The 14,061-nt window shown below is 42.3% G+C and overlaps 1 protein-coding gene across 2 annotated transcripts in view; it reads left to right on the top strand.

Annotated features, from left to right (window-relative positions):
- Positions 1–14,061, top strand: part of top2a (DNA topoisomerase II alpha) — an 83,162-nt gene that overhangs the window by 22,886 nt on the left and 46,215 nt on the right. For both annotated transcript variants that reach the window (XM_084323517.1, XM_084323516.1), the window contains exons 15-20: positions 1,891–1,996; positions 2,148–2,257; positions 3,525–3,617; positions 8,330–8,444; positions 12,126–12,247; positions 12,590–12,738. In XM_084323517.1, coding sequence (XP_084179643.1) covers positions 1,891–1,996; positions 2,148–2,257; positions 3,525–3,617; positions 8,330–8,444; positions 12,126–12,247; positions 12,590–12,738 — 695 coding nt within the window. The remainder of the gene's footprint in view (positions 1–1,890; positions 1,997–2,147; positions 2,258–3,524; positions 3,618–8,329; positions 8,445–12,125; positions 12,248–12,589; positions 12,739–14,061) is intronic.

Raw genomic sequence — 14,061 nt, 5'->3', positions numbered from 1 at the left:
CACGGCCGTGACGTCACTTCAGGCAACTTATGCCTTATGCCCGTCCGGGTCTTAGTACTACTGGCTATATGGCGCTGGCTAACGTTAGCATTATGTCTACTGTCGTGAACCATTTTAGATCGGGGCATGTAGAGGAGTTTGGGGAACGAGTAAAATCATGTGCAGGTCCTCTTCTCAGACCTGTGGGGCAAAGCACTGCACACGCATCATGCAAGCTACACGTCGCGGCATGTTGATAGCACAATAGTAGCCCACTCGGTGCATCACAGTCAGTGCACCGAGTGGGCTACTATTGTGCCATCAACATGCCGCGACGTGTAGCTTGTTAGCCGGCATGAATGCCCGATTTAAAATGGTTCTCTCCTCTTTGTAGTTTGTATACCTTTGTCCTCACAAGTATTCTGCCAGGGAACTTATGGACACGACAATAGTAGTAGTTATAAGGTGTTTGAGCTTGTAACGTTAGTTAGCTCATAGCTATCGTGGTAGCCAGTTTAACCCGTCGCTTATCAATGACTTGCTTGCAGTCAACATGTATGAAACTGATTGTTTTTTCATCAGTACATTTCCGTTTTATACCTTTTTGAATACGAGTATAGTTTTGAAGATTTCTAGTGATTCCAGAAAAATTCGTGAAAATAGCTCTTTACTGGAATACACAAAACACGTTATTTTTCGGCCTATTTATGAATCGTTTTCAAATAAACGCTAGATTATCGATAGTATGTGTACTTCAGCAGGCTGAAAAATCTATCTATGCCGTGCCTGGCGCTAACGTTACACACACACACTGTACACACACAGGAGACACGTTGTGAACGCTGTGAAAAAAAACTCTGATTAACCCAATACTGGTCAAATAAAGTCCTTACCTCAGATCAGATGTTCTGCAAAAAGATTAATCCAATTCCTGATCGCCATTCCAAATATCGATCGTGTTTATTGATCCAACGTTATACCTCGAAACACCTAATCAACGCTTCTTCCAGTGCCCTCAGTGGATGCAATAGTCTCGGGTTACATGCCTCAGAAGTAAAATGTGGAGCCCAGAGTTTTTTTTCTGATGCATTCCCATCGACTCCATTCCAATGGGTGCAATACCATCCGGGAGACGATAGGGGGTGGTATTTGCCCTTTTCGAGCTCAGAGCCAGTCCCAATGATAACGTGAGGCTGGATGGATGAAAAAATTATGGATATCGCTAATAAAAGAAATAGCGATTAAATAACGAGATTTCTCGTCATTACATTTACATTTAGTCATTTAGCTGACGCTTTTATCCAAAGCGACTTACAAGTTCTGTACGACAAGCCATCAGGAAGAGCACAACTCTATCAGCTGAGTAACAATGTTCATCAAAGTGTTGAGTGCTACAGTGTAGGTTAGTTTATTAGGACAAGTGCATGACAGTACGGTTAGTTAGGGTTAGATTTTTTTTTTTTTTTTTTTTTTTTTTTTTTTAATTCAGATAATGGTTGAAGAAGTGAGTCTTTAGTCGACGGCGAAAGATTGGACGTGTTTCGGCTGTCCTAACTGGGGTGGGTAGTTCATTCCACCATTGTGGGGCAAGGACTGAGAATAGGCGACTTCTCTTTGATGACCCTCCCGGAGCTTGGCACCCAATGTGTTAATATTGTCAGTCAAGACAGTCCGTTACCATTTGTAATAATGACATTGCCTCCACTCCACTGGAGTTCAGTTGGAACAGCGAGTGCTAGAGTAATCGATTCCTCACGCCCCCATCCCTAGTAGACAAAGAGATGCAGCCTTGCAGTCATATCCAGATATTTATCATTTTCATAATTCCCCCGTTGTTTGTGTCAAACTCTAAACTACCTAATAATAAGGGATTTCGAAATAAGCTTGTTTTCAATGTTTCTATTGCTTTAGGCCACCCACAAGAAAGACGAGCTCTCCTTCTACAGCATCCCTGAGTTTGACGCATGGAAGGACAAGCAGGACAACATCAAATCTTGGAAAGTCAAGTACTACAAAGGTTTGTCTCGAACCCCTGTGTGGTAGTGAAGTCGAACAAGTAAGCCATTGCTTCGTAGCTCGTGCCAGACCTTCATACGTCGTTGTTGTGGCGAGTCGCCATGTGGTATTGTGCCTGACGCAGTGTCTACTTTCACCTCCTGTACGTCCAGGTTTGGGTACCAGCACGTCGAAAGAGGCCAAGGAGTACTTCTCTGACATGCCGAGACATCGGGTTCAGTTCAAGTACGCTGGCCCCGAGGACGACGAGGCGATTAGCCTGGTGAGCCGTCCCCTGTTTTCATCGAGGCCTCCGCAGGGTCTCTGAAATGGATCCCCGATGATTACATTTCATTTCAAACCTTTATCTAAACTCAAAAGGCAACTGAGGTTTCCCTCGTCTAAGGTCACGTTGAGTCTACATACAGAAATAAGCAGAAAAGAAACGGCATATAAAATCATAACCATAAGATGAGGCAAAGGGCATGGATAACAAATCAACTAAAACACACGTTCAACTTGATTGACAAAAGGTTGGAGATCGAAGTTTTAACCTCTGCAAGAGAGGGGAGAACCTCGAGCTTTAAGGACTGTTACAGCGGGTTCCATAGGTTCCAAGATATATCTGTATCTGTCGTTTATGTTACCGATATCCCGCCGTTGATTAGCCGTCTTTAAAGGGCTCTAGCGTGCACATTCTTTTAAGCTAGCATGAAGTATCGTAATGAAACTATGACCCATATATCAGAATGTTTTTTACTTTCAAGTATCATTGAACGTTTGTAAATTTGAATTGAATATTAAAGAGGTACTTTGACATTTTGAATTATATTTGGGTTTTGTTATTGTATTAGTTATAGATACTTTTCACATTGACCTCCTTGAAACCGTTTGCTTGGTCCGATTGTAGAATTACCTTTTTTACCTGGAGTTTGCTGCTTAATACAGGTGTCCGACTGTCCGTTAATTTCTCTTAATTGACATGATGTGTCCTTTTATGTTTTATACTTGTCTCGTTATACCATTTGATTATCTGAAAAAGGCATGTTTGAAAAGCTTAACATGTTTTGTACCTGCAGTTAAACTCTTAAAGTTGCTGTAAGTGGCATTTTGTAAAACAAGTGGTCTACATGTTAAAAATAATAGCTTTACACTCCCGACAGCCATCGCTAATATAGATTGTCTGGTCAGTAACATGGGTCTCTCAGTCCCTCCGCTCTGCAGTAAACACAAAATACATTTCCTGGTATCCTGTTCCCACTTTATCCAATCGGGAGAGAGAACTCCACACTATAAAAATATAATCAGGGGCGCCCTCGTGGTGCATACCATAGTGCCTTGCACACCTACACGGCCGTCCTGGGTTCGCTTCTCGCTCCCCGGGGGATAATTTGTCGCATGTCTTCCCCACTATTCTCCCGTTCACCCTCTCCTCTGTCGGTCATGTCTGACCAGAAAAGCGCAAAAATAAATATATATATATATATATATATAATAAAATAATCAGTCTTTCATTGACATCTCTAAAAAGTGTCTTTTTCTGTCGGCAGGCCTTTAGCAAGAAGAAAATCGAGGAGCGTAAAGTGTGGCTGACCAACTTCATGAACAACAGACGACAGCGCAGGGAACACAACCTGCCAGAGGTACGTTTCAGTCCACACTACTGTACCTCCTGAGGTACCTTACTGTCACAGATTACTTGTAAAAGTAATCAGATTACTGATTACTCCTTTAAAAAGTAATCTTAGTTACTTTACTGATTACTTGATTATCAGAGTAACTTAGTTACTTTGAAAGTAACTAGGTTACGAAGTCGTCGTCCCTGCTGCTGCCACAACATAAGAATGACAAAAAAAAATTGAGTAAAATTTACTCAGTTTGAGTAAAATGTACTAATAGGGCAGGTAGGCCTATCTATAGATCTATAGATTTCACAAAAGATAAATGGTCAATAACACCACATGTAGGCTGATATGTGTACACTACCTTTGAGGCCTACCTGCCCTATTCAGATATGGTTCTAATGTTCCTAGTGAAACAGGGGAGAGGCAGGGGTGAGTAAACCAGTGATTATATCTCAGTAACAGGATCTTCTCAAACCTCTTGTCAGAAAGTCTGTTCCTTCTAGGCGTGAGCACCAACCTTCCCAGACTAAAAAGCCGTTCCACAGGAGCACTTGATGGGTTGGAGTGTTATACTTCAGGAAAATGTTCTTTATGTTTGAAGGTCTATCCAGTATCTGAAGCTCATGCTCTTAAAAAACAGTATTAAACGGTACTGCTCCTCCTATGCTATTATTATTATTATTTATTATTGTGTGCTACTGACAACCTACATACTGCAGTATGGTGTTCCATGTTCATGAATAGTGCAATGCAAAAGATGTTTAACTCAAAGGTGGAACATACCTGCACTATGGCATCTGGAAGGCCTGCAGTCGTGTCCTGCAGGGTGTCCTTCAGAGCGAGGGTCTTCTGCATCAGCACTTCAAGTGTGGGTAGTAAAGTTTAAATCCAGTAAAGAAATCCAGCTTTTGCTGTTTGGCTGGTGCACCTCCGAGTCCTGTAGAAGTCGATGCTTCGGCTTTGGTTTTTTTTCTATCCGTTTGGTCGTGCTGTGCTGTATATTCCAGATGCGGTAGACGGTATTTTGTTTCCTCTGCATAGTGAATGTTTTTTTCACCCGGCTTAGCTGACACAAACGTGAAGTAGACTAAGACTAGTGACTGAACTTCCAGTGCAAGAAAGCGTTACCAGCGTGAGCGTCTCCCTGCTAGCTCGCTATGTTTTGGTAAGCCTGATAATAACAATAACAGCCGCGCCCACCAGCATGGTACAACACGTGAGGTTGCGTGCTGTGACGTCACTCCCCAATACAAGGAAAACGGCTCCAAACGTATTTTTGACTGTCGAAAACGAAAGAAAGTACTGCATTCCGCCTGCATTATGATGAGATGGTAACGAAATAGTAACGCACAGCCACTTAGACAAGTAACTGCAATCAGATTACTGGCTTGTAAAGATTAACGCGTTAGATTACTATTTTCGGGGAAAAGTAATCCGATTACAGTAACGCGTTAGTGGCATCACTGCTGTTCAGTCCACACTACCTCCTGAGGTACCTTACTGTTCAGTCCACACTACCTCCTGAGGTACCTTACTGTTCAGTCCACACTACCTCCTGAGGTACCTTACTGTTCAGTCCACACTACCTCCTGAGTAATAGTGCTAATCATTTACATTTACATTTACATTTAGTCATTTAGCTGACGCTTTTATCCAAAGCGACTTACAAGTTATGTACGACAAGCCATCAGGAAGGGCACAACTCTATCAGCTGAGCAACAATGTTCATCAAAGTGTTGAGTGCTACAGTGTAGGTTAGTTTATTAAGACAAGTGCATGACAGTACGGTTAGTTAGGGTTAGATTTTTTTTTTTTTATTCAGATAATGGTTGAAGAAGTGCGTCTTTAGTCGACGGCGAAAGATTGGTTGTGATTCGTACGTACAGAGTTGTAGTATTAATATGTACAGGGATACAGGTATAAAGACACTATGGTAGTAAGTCATACTGGCCAGCAGCGTAACTAGTAAGGGATATTTATAGATATAGTATCTACAGATATGTACAGACAGATGTGGATATATATATATATTAGGGATGCTCGATATTGGCTTTTTTACCGATACCGATATTCCGATATTGTCCAACTCTTAATTTCGATACCGATACCGATATCAACCGATACCGATATATGCAGGGTTTCCCCCCAAAAAAACTGAATAATTTCAGGTAATTAATCATTTCACTGGATGCATTCAAAAGGCTTTCTAAATGTAAGCATTATCTGTGCAAAATATGATAATTAAAAAAGTAAAAATTAACATTACATATCTCTTGTTGTTGAATTAAACCAACATGCATACTTTTGACAATAAATAAAATAAGAATTGGTTCTTACTTGCTTGCCTGGGTAAATAAAGGTTAAATAAATGTAAAAAAAAATATTTTTTTTTTTTTTTTTTTTTTTACCGATACCGATATTTTCCGATATCACATTTTACTGCCGATATCGGCCGATAATATCGGTCGGCCGATAATATCGGACATCCCTAATATATATATATATATATATATACACGGTAAGAATACATATACCTATATATATATATATACGGTATACAGCATTATTGTACATTCATGCTTGTATGTTTTCTAATATGGACAGGGCTGTACGCTAAGCTTTTTCACTAGGGGCACACTTGCCCCTAAAGGAGAAATTTAGGGGCAAAAAATATTTTTAGGGGCACATTTTTAAATAACAATTTTACCATTATTTATATTTGTTTTTGATTTAAAAGAAGAAAAATTATTTTATATAATTTTTTTTAATAAAATATATATATTATATAATCATACTTGTAGTTGTATTATCTGCGAGACATCGCCACCACGCAACAAGTCTAAATGCTCGCTATATGCAACCAGCTCCACTGTCTGTGTGTACTCGAGTAGCCTCCAGCTACGGCCAGGATTCCCCGGAGCTGCAGCTGGACCCTATACCAGCGTTTCCGTTAGCCGGTAATTACCGGTATTTGGCCGGCAAAATCTGTTGAAGTCCGACATATTTAATCTCTCCGGTCATAGTGTCCGGTGAAAATAGTTCCCTCTGGGCACAGTTTGATTATTTGAATTGTATTTGGATGGGCTGGAGTTGGGTGAACGAAACAATCATTGCGTTTGTTGTCGTTGCTTCGCTCAGCGAGAGCTTGCTGCTGGATTTGCGGAAGGCATGCAGCTGCAGACCCACATAACCCACCAGCTTTGCTGGCACAGTGCGGTCCCCAGACCTGGAAAGCTGCTCTGCGGGTCTGCAGCTGGATGCTTCTTGCAAACTAACTGCTGCCGGCTCGCGCTGATAACAGCTTTCATTGTTGGACCGGCTGCTTGGTGGAGCAACGATGAAACGAATGTAATGAATCGTTCGTCGCATGGGCTATTTAATTTTGGCCTGTTTTGGTACGGTTCGGGTGATCAAGTTGTGCTTGGAGGGAGTTGTTTTCACCGGACATTATGACCAGCACCAAGTCGTTGGGAGGTGGAGAAATACATCACGCAAACCCGGCCACGATAACGTTGCCGTCTCTCTCTGCAAAATTTCTCAGTTCTTCGCTTGATATAATTAATACAAATGTCCAATATAACGGAATTCGTTAGCTCATAAAAATGTGATTATAACAGACTGCTGTTTAGTGTCGGACCGACTGCCCACATACGCGGTCTATTTTATTTCAAGTCAGCAGCAGCACGGAGTATCGAGGGACTTATTTTATTTGGAATATATTAATGACTGTATACGCAAAAGTAGCCTAGTTTTAAATAATAATATTATAAATCTACATGCCTTGAGGATGACATTCTTTATATAGTCTGCCTATAAATTGTTTTAAAGCTCAATAAACTATGACCGGAATTAATCTCATTTGTCCGGTAGATTGAAATCTTGCAGGTCACGGAGACCGGCAACAATTTTTTCTAACGGAAACCCTGCCCTATACTGTAGCCTCCAGCTACGGCCAGGATTCTCCGCCGCTGCAGCTGGACCCTATTGACTATATTCAGCGTGCCCTCAGCTCGAATACGCATCGACTCAGTGTTATAACTAGACATTGATATCAGGAGCTATCTGAACTATTTAGTTTAATGGGACGTTTCGTTTTGAACAGTAAGCTAACGCGAGCTATCATGCACTACTAGACTTACTGGAGCATTTGTTGATAGCTATCAGCAGCTAGCCGGCTGGCAGGCTCACCGAGGTCCCAGTGTCCCACTAGAGACTAGTGTTTACAACAGCCACGGGTGCGGGAGGGAGGAGGAGCAGCAGACGCCGCAGCTTGTTTGTTTGTTTATTAACACAGTTAAACAGAAGTAAAAACAATACATAATAAGTTATAACGATTGTGAAGGAGAAGTTAGAAGCCTAGTCTATCAGAGTGAGTGCTCAGTCGATTGTTCCCGCTGATCATACCTGCTGAGTGCTCACTGCTCAGCTCGCGTGAGTGACGTCATCGCGTCATCACACGCCTTGGATAATTTACGAGTGAAATGCGAATGCAAGGCTTGAAAGCACTACTCGCAAGCCCGCCCCCAGATAATATTTACCAATCGCAACGGCCAATTAAAGGGGCAATTCTCTACGATATCATCGCAGTGTACAGCCCTGATGGGGACTGCGGATGAAAATTAGCATCCTTGCTAAATCCGGTGTATTTACACTGCATTTATTTGTAGTGTCCAGTAATATGCTCTGTCCCGTCTAAATAAACAAATAAATATGTTCTCTTGTCTTTCCAGGACTACCTGTATGGTCAGGCCACCAAGTCTCTCTCCTATAATGAATTTGTCAACAAGGAGTTGGTTCTCTTCTCCAACTCTGACAACGAGAGGTCCATCCCCTGCCTGGTCGACGGTGAGTTGGAACAAACGGTTATTATTTATTTATTCACGTGTGTTTTAGAGACTGACGTGGAGCTGATGGTTGGTGTGTGTGATTTGGTGCAGTGCAGGGCTTTGCATCCGACGTGTGCCCGCCCGGTGACTTCAACTCTTAACACACACACCTCTTAACCCTTTCACTGCCACACGACAGCCGGTTAACCCTTTCACTGTGACAATACAGAAGGTTAGCCCTTTACTGGATGCGGAGCTAATTATGCTAATGATGGAGCATTTTTTTTAAATGGTACATTTGCATGTTCTTGGTATCTGAATCTAGGGACATATATGGATCAGTGTCAGAAATAGTGTCTGTTACTAGGCTTGAGTAAATTGTAATGAACCAAAGGAGAATATCAATTCTATTAAAAAAAAAATATTAAAATAAAAAAATTATCTTTGTGAATAACACCATGCAAAAATTTACCAGACCTGAAAAATCTAAGCAAATGAATAAAGGGAAGATGATTACCGGTAAACAGAAGGTTTTGTAGATACAGTACTGAATTCTGCCATCTTTTTTATAATGTAAATTTCTCCACCATTTTTCATCGTATTGCAACACCGTTTTTTGCAAGACGTTCACAGAAAGGTAGCGAAACTAACTGCATTCTGTTTTATGGCAATAACGTTCAGGTTTGTGGGAGATGATCCCAAAAAATAAGAGAAATAAAAAAGTCAATCCAGAAGTCGGATGATTGACGGGGGCTGGTGTGAGCTGGGTAGGGTAGTTTTTCAAAATTCGAAAGCCCTGAGTCTCTTCCTTCAAAAGACTACACTCACTTTTGGCTGTGCCACTTCCTCCTGTCAATATGCGCCGGTTTCCGACTCAATGCCCTGAGATTTCTATAATCTTATATCACTAATAACAGTTAAAATAATTGGTAAACAAACATAATGCTGAAAATATACACTTTTACTGTATATCTCGGGCTTAAGAGGTCAACCCTGTGAGGCCCAAATTAAAAAGACATTAGCAACTTCAGAGGCCAGAGGGTGGGACATATAAACACATTTACTATCAAATAGCATTGTGAGGCTGAACAACAGGACCAATTGACTATACATGTGCTTAAAAATGTTTAAATAAACATTATTTTTTTTAAATGGCTAAAAGTGATTTTGTAATTTTGCAACCGTGGGTCTCACAGGCTACTTTTAACCCTGTGAGGCCCAAATAAAAAAGACATTAGCAACTTCAGAGGCCAGAGGGTGAGACCTATAAACACATGAAGGGTGCCGTGACTGAAAAAAAAGGTTGAGACACGCTGATGGTGTGGCTCTTTGTGGTACCACAGTCATTTTTGTGGCTCTTAGTCTCTGACTGGTTGGCCACCCCTGGTCTAGAGTATAAATATGTTTTTATTGTTTTCTGCAGTATTTCCCAGAACGTGAGATATAGGCACAAATTTATATTAGATCATCAAATGCAGTTTGATACCGATCGACGCTATATTAAAAATTTCAACTGTACATGGTCCTAAACGGTATGAATGATCATGCGCGGGTGAACGGAGGGGGGGGGGGGGGTGGTAGTTTATAATGGGGCTGGGCGATATGGCCAAAAACGTTATCGCGATAAAATTATAAAATTATTTTCATATAACTCGATATCGCTAATTATCGTCGATATAATGTCTGTCAAGTTTAATTAACTTCTTATGCCCGGCGGCGAATGTCCGGCGGCGAATGTCCCGAGAGTCGAGTTGATGTCGTAATCAGTCCGCACACGTTAGCCGACAAGCGGAGTATCCCATGACAATGTACTAAATATGACCCTAAAACACTCTCTTCCGCCCAATACATTGCAACGACGTCCACTGTATACCCCACACTACTATAAACGTGGCCTCAGAATTCACGCCACACACATACTCTGCACGTAAATATATAAAATAGCGCCGTGCAAGCTAATTATCATAGCCAGCCTGTTGTTTCTAAGCGGAGTATTCCATGACAATGTACTAAATATGACCCTAAAACACTCTCTTCCGCCCAATACATTGCAACACCGTCCACTGTATACCCCACACTACTATAAACGTGGCCTCAGAATTCACGCCACACACCCACTCGGCACGTAAATATATAAAATAGCGCTGTGCAAGCTAAATAGCCTAGCCAGCCTTGTTGTTGAGTCCTACCTCCGGGTCTCCTTCCGGGTCTTCTTCCGCTGTCGGCCATCTCCTTCACTGATTGGTTGTTAGTGCGTGTGCTCATATCCAAGCTTGGAAAATCGATATATCGAAACTTTGCGACCACGTTTCATGTTTATTTCGAGGAAATAATTTATCGCGATAGTTATCGTTTTATCGCCCAGCCCTAGTTTATAATTCCGTGACCGACGTTAAATGATTTATGTAGTATGGGTGATGTATAGATCAGAGCAGTTTGTATCGAAAATGATAAACAAAAACGCTGAAACTCACAGCAGTTTCCTCGTAGCGTTGGGCGATGAGAGTGGAGCAAACAGATCCCAGTTATGTGATGTGGATCGAGGCGATCCAGTTCCGGTTTGTATAATACTAATATACGCCCAAATCATGTGGATTATTGAGTTATGGCAACGGATCCATATCCACGGTGTGTGTATTGAGTCCCGGGACGATAAACGAGTGGCCGGACTGAATTAGGGGACGGACCGAGCTGCAACGGGCATTTCCGGTTTGGCAACTCGCCGATCAGCCACCAGGTGGCAGTATTGAAGCGTTGCAGAGTTGTGCTGAGTCCTACAGCATCAGCCAAGACTCCGTGGGTGAAATATGAATACCATGGCGAAAATATGAAATATGAACTTGAAACACGTCGTACGCCGTTATTGGCAGAATTCGCATGAACTTGAAACACGTCGTATGACGTTATTGGTGAAAAAGGGTTAATAATTAATATGCACATACACTTTCTGTAAAATTTACTATTTTTTTTTTTTTATCTTACCTCATTCTATATTCAATTTGATCTTACTACTACTACTTATTGTTACCATTCTTGTATTCTTTGTTGTTTCTTTATTGTACACTGTTGAGTCTGAGCTTGAAACAAACATTTCATTACCTGCAATGTCATATTCATATTCAGATTTCTTTATTCACCATATTGTACAGGTACAAATGGAACGTGATTTTGACATTTCAGTGCATTGATTTTTTTCACAAATAGGAACAACATAATAATAATGATAAATAAATAAGTGCAGGACAGAACAGTGAGACAACAATAAGACAGTAAAGTAAAGTGCAGTGGTGTATTGTTGCGTATGACAAATAAAGAACTTCTAACTTAAACTTGGTTGGTCCGTTTGTTAGGGATCTGCTTTTTTAAGAAAAATCCAGATAGATTGATCGCATGCTATACTCGAGTGATCGTGTATTACTCGTAAAGGGGGGGGGGGGGGGTAAAACCTAAAATTTCTTATTTATTTAATTTTTATTATTATTATAATAATTTTTTTACTTAATTTTGTTCATTCACCTATATGTTTAAGGAAACCAACAAACTGTTATAATATTACACATACATGTGAAACAAATATGTAAAACAAAATATTATATTTATTCTTTTTCTTTATAAAAATTATTAATAATTTAAGATGGATTTTTCTCATAGCTATGAGTAATCGATTACTCACGCCCATCCCTACCATTTTGTGTCTCAGGTCTGAAAACGGGCCAGAGGAAGGTGATGTTCGCCTGTTTCAAGAGGAACGATAAGCGGGAGGTGAAGGTGGCCCAGCTGGCTGGTTCTGTAGCTGAGACGTCGGCCTATCATCACGGAGAGGTGAGCCCTCGACAGACAGCCAGTCATGGTAGACCACGAGAAGCCATTTTAGGGGAACTGAAGGGGAAGCTGTAGAATCGCTCGCCGCAATATTGCCAAGTGTCTTAAAGGGACACGCCAACATTATGGGAAATTCGCTTTACCGTCTTCTCGAGAGTCTGACCAGATGGATATCAATTTCCACCCAACCCTAGTGTGAACTAGGCCTCACTCTCTCGTCTCTCTTCTAGTGTGGACTAGGCCTCACTCTCTCCTCTCTCTCCTAGTGTGGACTAGGCCTCACTCTCTCCTCTCTCTTCTAGTGTGGACTAGGCCTCACTCTCTCCTCTCTCTGGGTTCCAGATCTCCCTGATGATGACCATCGTGGGCCTGGCCCAGAACTTTGTGGGAAGCAACAACTTGAACTTCTTGCAGCCCCTGGGTCAGTTTGGTACCAGGCTGCACGGCGGCAAGGACTCTGCCAGCCCTCGATACATCTTCACCATGCTCAGGTACAGAGTGTCTCCAGAACCACAGGACCACCGCCAGTGGAATCATAATAATCTTAAAGGAACACGCCAACATTTTGGGAAATTAGCTTACCGTCTTCTCCAGAGAGAGACAAGAAGATTGATACCAGTTTCCTCTCTGTGTGCGTTCAGTAGAAAGCCATCTGCACATACCCTGCTTCCAGTCCTGTGCATCTTTCTCATCCCAGCCTGCAGCATATCAATAATCACCTCCGAACCCGTGGGGAAACACTAGAATTATACCAATGAAAATGAGCACAAGCTGAACGTGAACATTTACATTTTACATTTAGTCATTTAGCTGACGCTTTTATCCAAAGCGACTTACAAGTTCTGTACGACAAGCCATCAGGAAGGGCACAACTCTATCAGCTGAGCAACAATGTTCATCAAAGTGTTGAGTGCTACAGTGTAGGTTAGTTTATTAGGACAAGTGCATGACAGTACGGTTAGTTAGGGTTAGATTTTTTTTTTTTTTTTTTTTTTTTTAATTCAGATAATGGTTGAAGAAGTGCGTCTTTAGTCGACGGCGAAAGATTGGACGTGATTCGGCTGTCCTAACTGGGGTGGGTAGTTCATTCCACCATTGTGGGGCAAGGACTGAGAATAGGCGACTTCTCTTTGATGACCCTCCCGGAGCTTGGATAGGAGTAGGTCTGAGGCGGCCAGAAGATGCAGAGCGTAGGGGTCTTGAGGGTGTGTAGTTAGAGACCATTGACCGGAGGTAGGCGGGAGCGGTTCCCTTTGCCGCACGGTATGCTAGGTCGAGGGCCTTGAAGCGGATTCGTGCAGCAATGGGGAGCCAGTGCAGGTCCCTAAGAAGTGGGGTGACATGGGCCGACTTCGGTAGGTTTGAGATCAGGCGGGCCGCTGCGTTCTGAATGAGTTGAAGAGGCTTAGTGGCAGTGGCCGGGAGGCCAGCGAGCAGTGCATTGCAGTAGTCGAGGCGGGAGATGACTGTTGATTGGACGAGGAGTTGGGTGGCTTCTTTTGTCAGGAAGGGGCGTATCCTTCTGACGTTGCTCAGGAGGAATCGGCAGGTTCTGGTCGTCGCTGCGATGTGAGCAGAGAAGTTCAACTGGTCGTCGAGGACAACACCAAGGTTCTTGGCGGTCGGGGACGCAGTCACAGCTGCATTCTCGACTGTGATTGAAAGGTCGGTTAGGGGGGAGGATTTGGCCGGCAGGTGGAGCAATTCTGTTTTGCTTAGGTTCAGTTTGAGGTGGTTGGACGTCATCCAGGCTGAGATGTCGGACAGACAGGCCGAGATCCGCACAGAGACGTGGATATCTGAGGGAGGGAAGG

The sequence above is a fragment of the Notolepis coatsorum genome, assembly GCF_963971535.1.
Source record: "Notolepis coatsorum genome assembly, chromosome: 10".
NCBI lineage: Eukaryota > Metazoa > Chordata > Actinopteri > Aulopiformes > Paralepididae > Notolepis > Notolepis coatsorum.
Note: the sequence above shows the minus strand (reverse complement) of the source record. Positions and strands in the feature narration are given on the sequence as shown.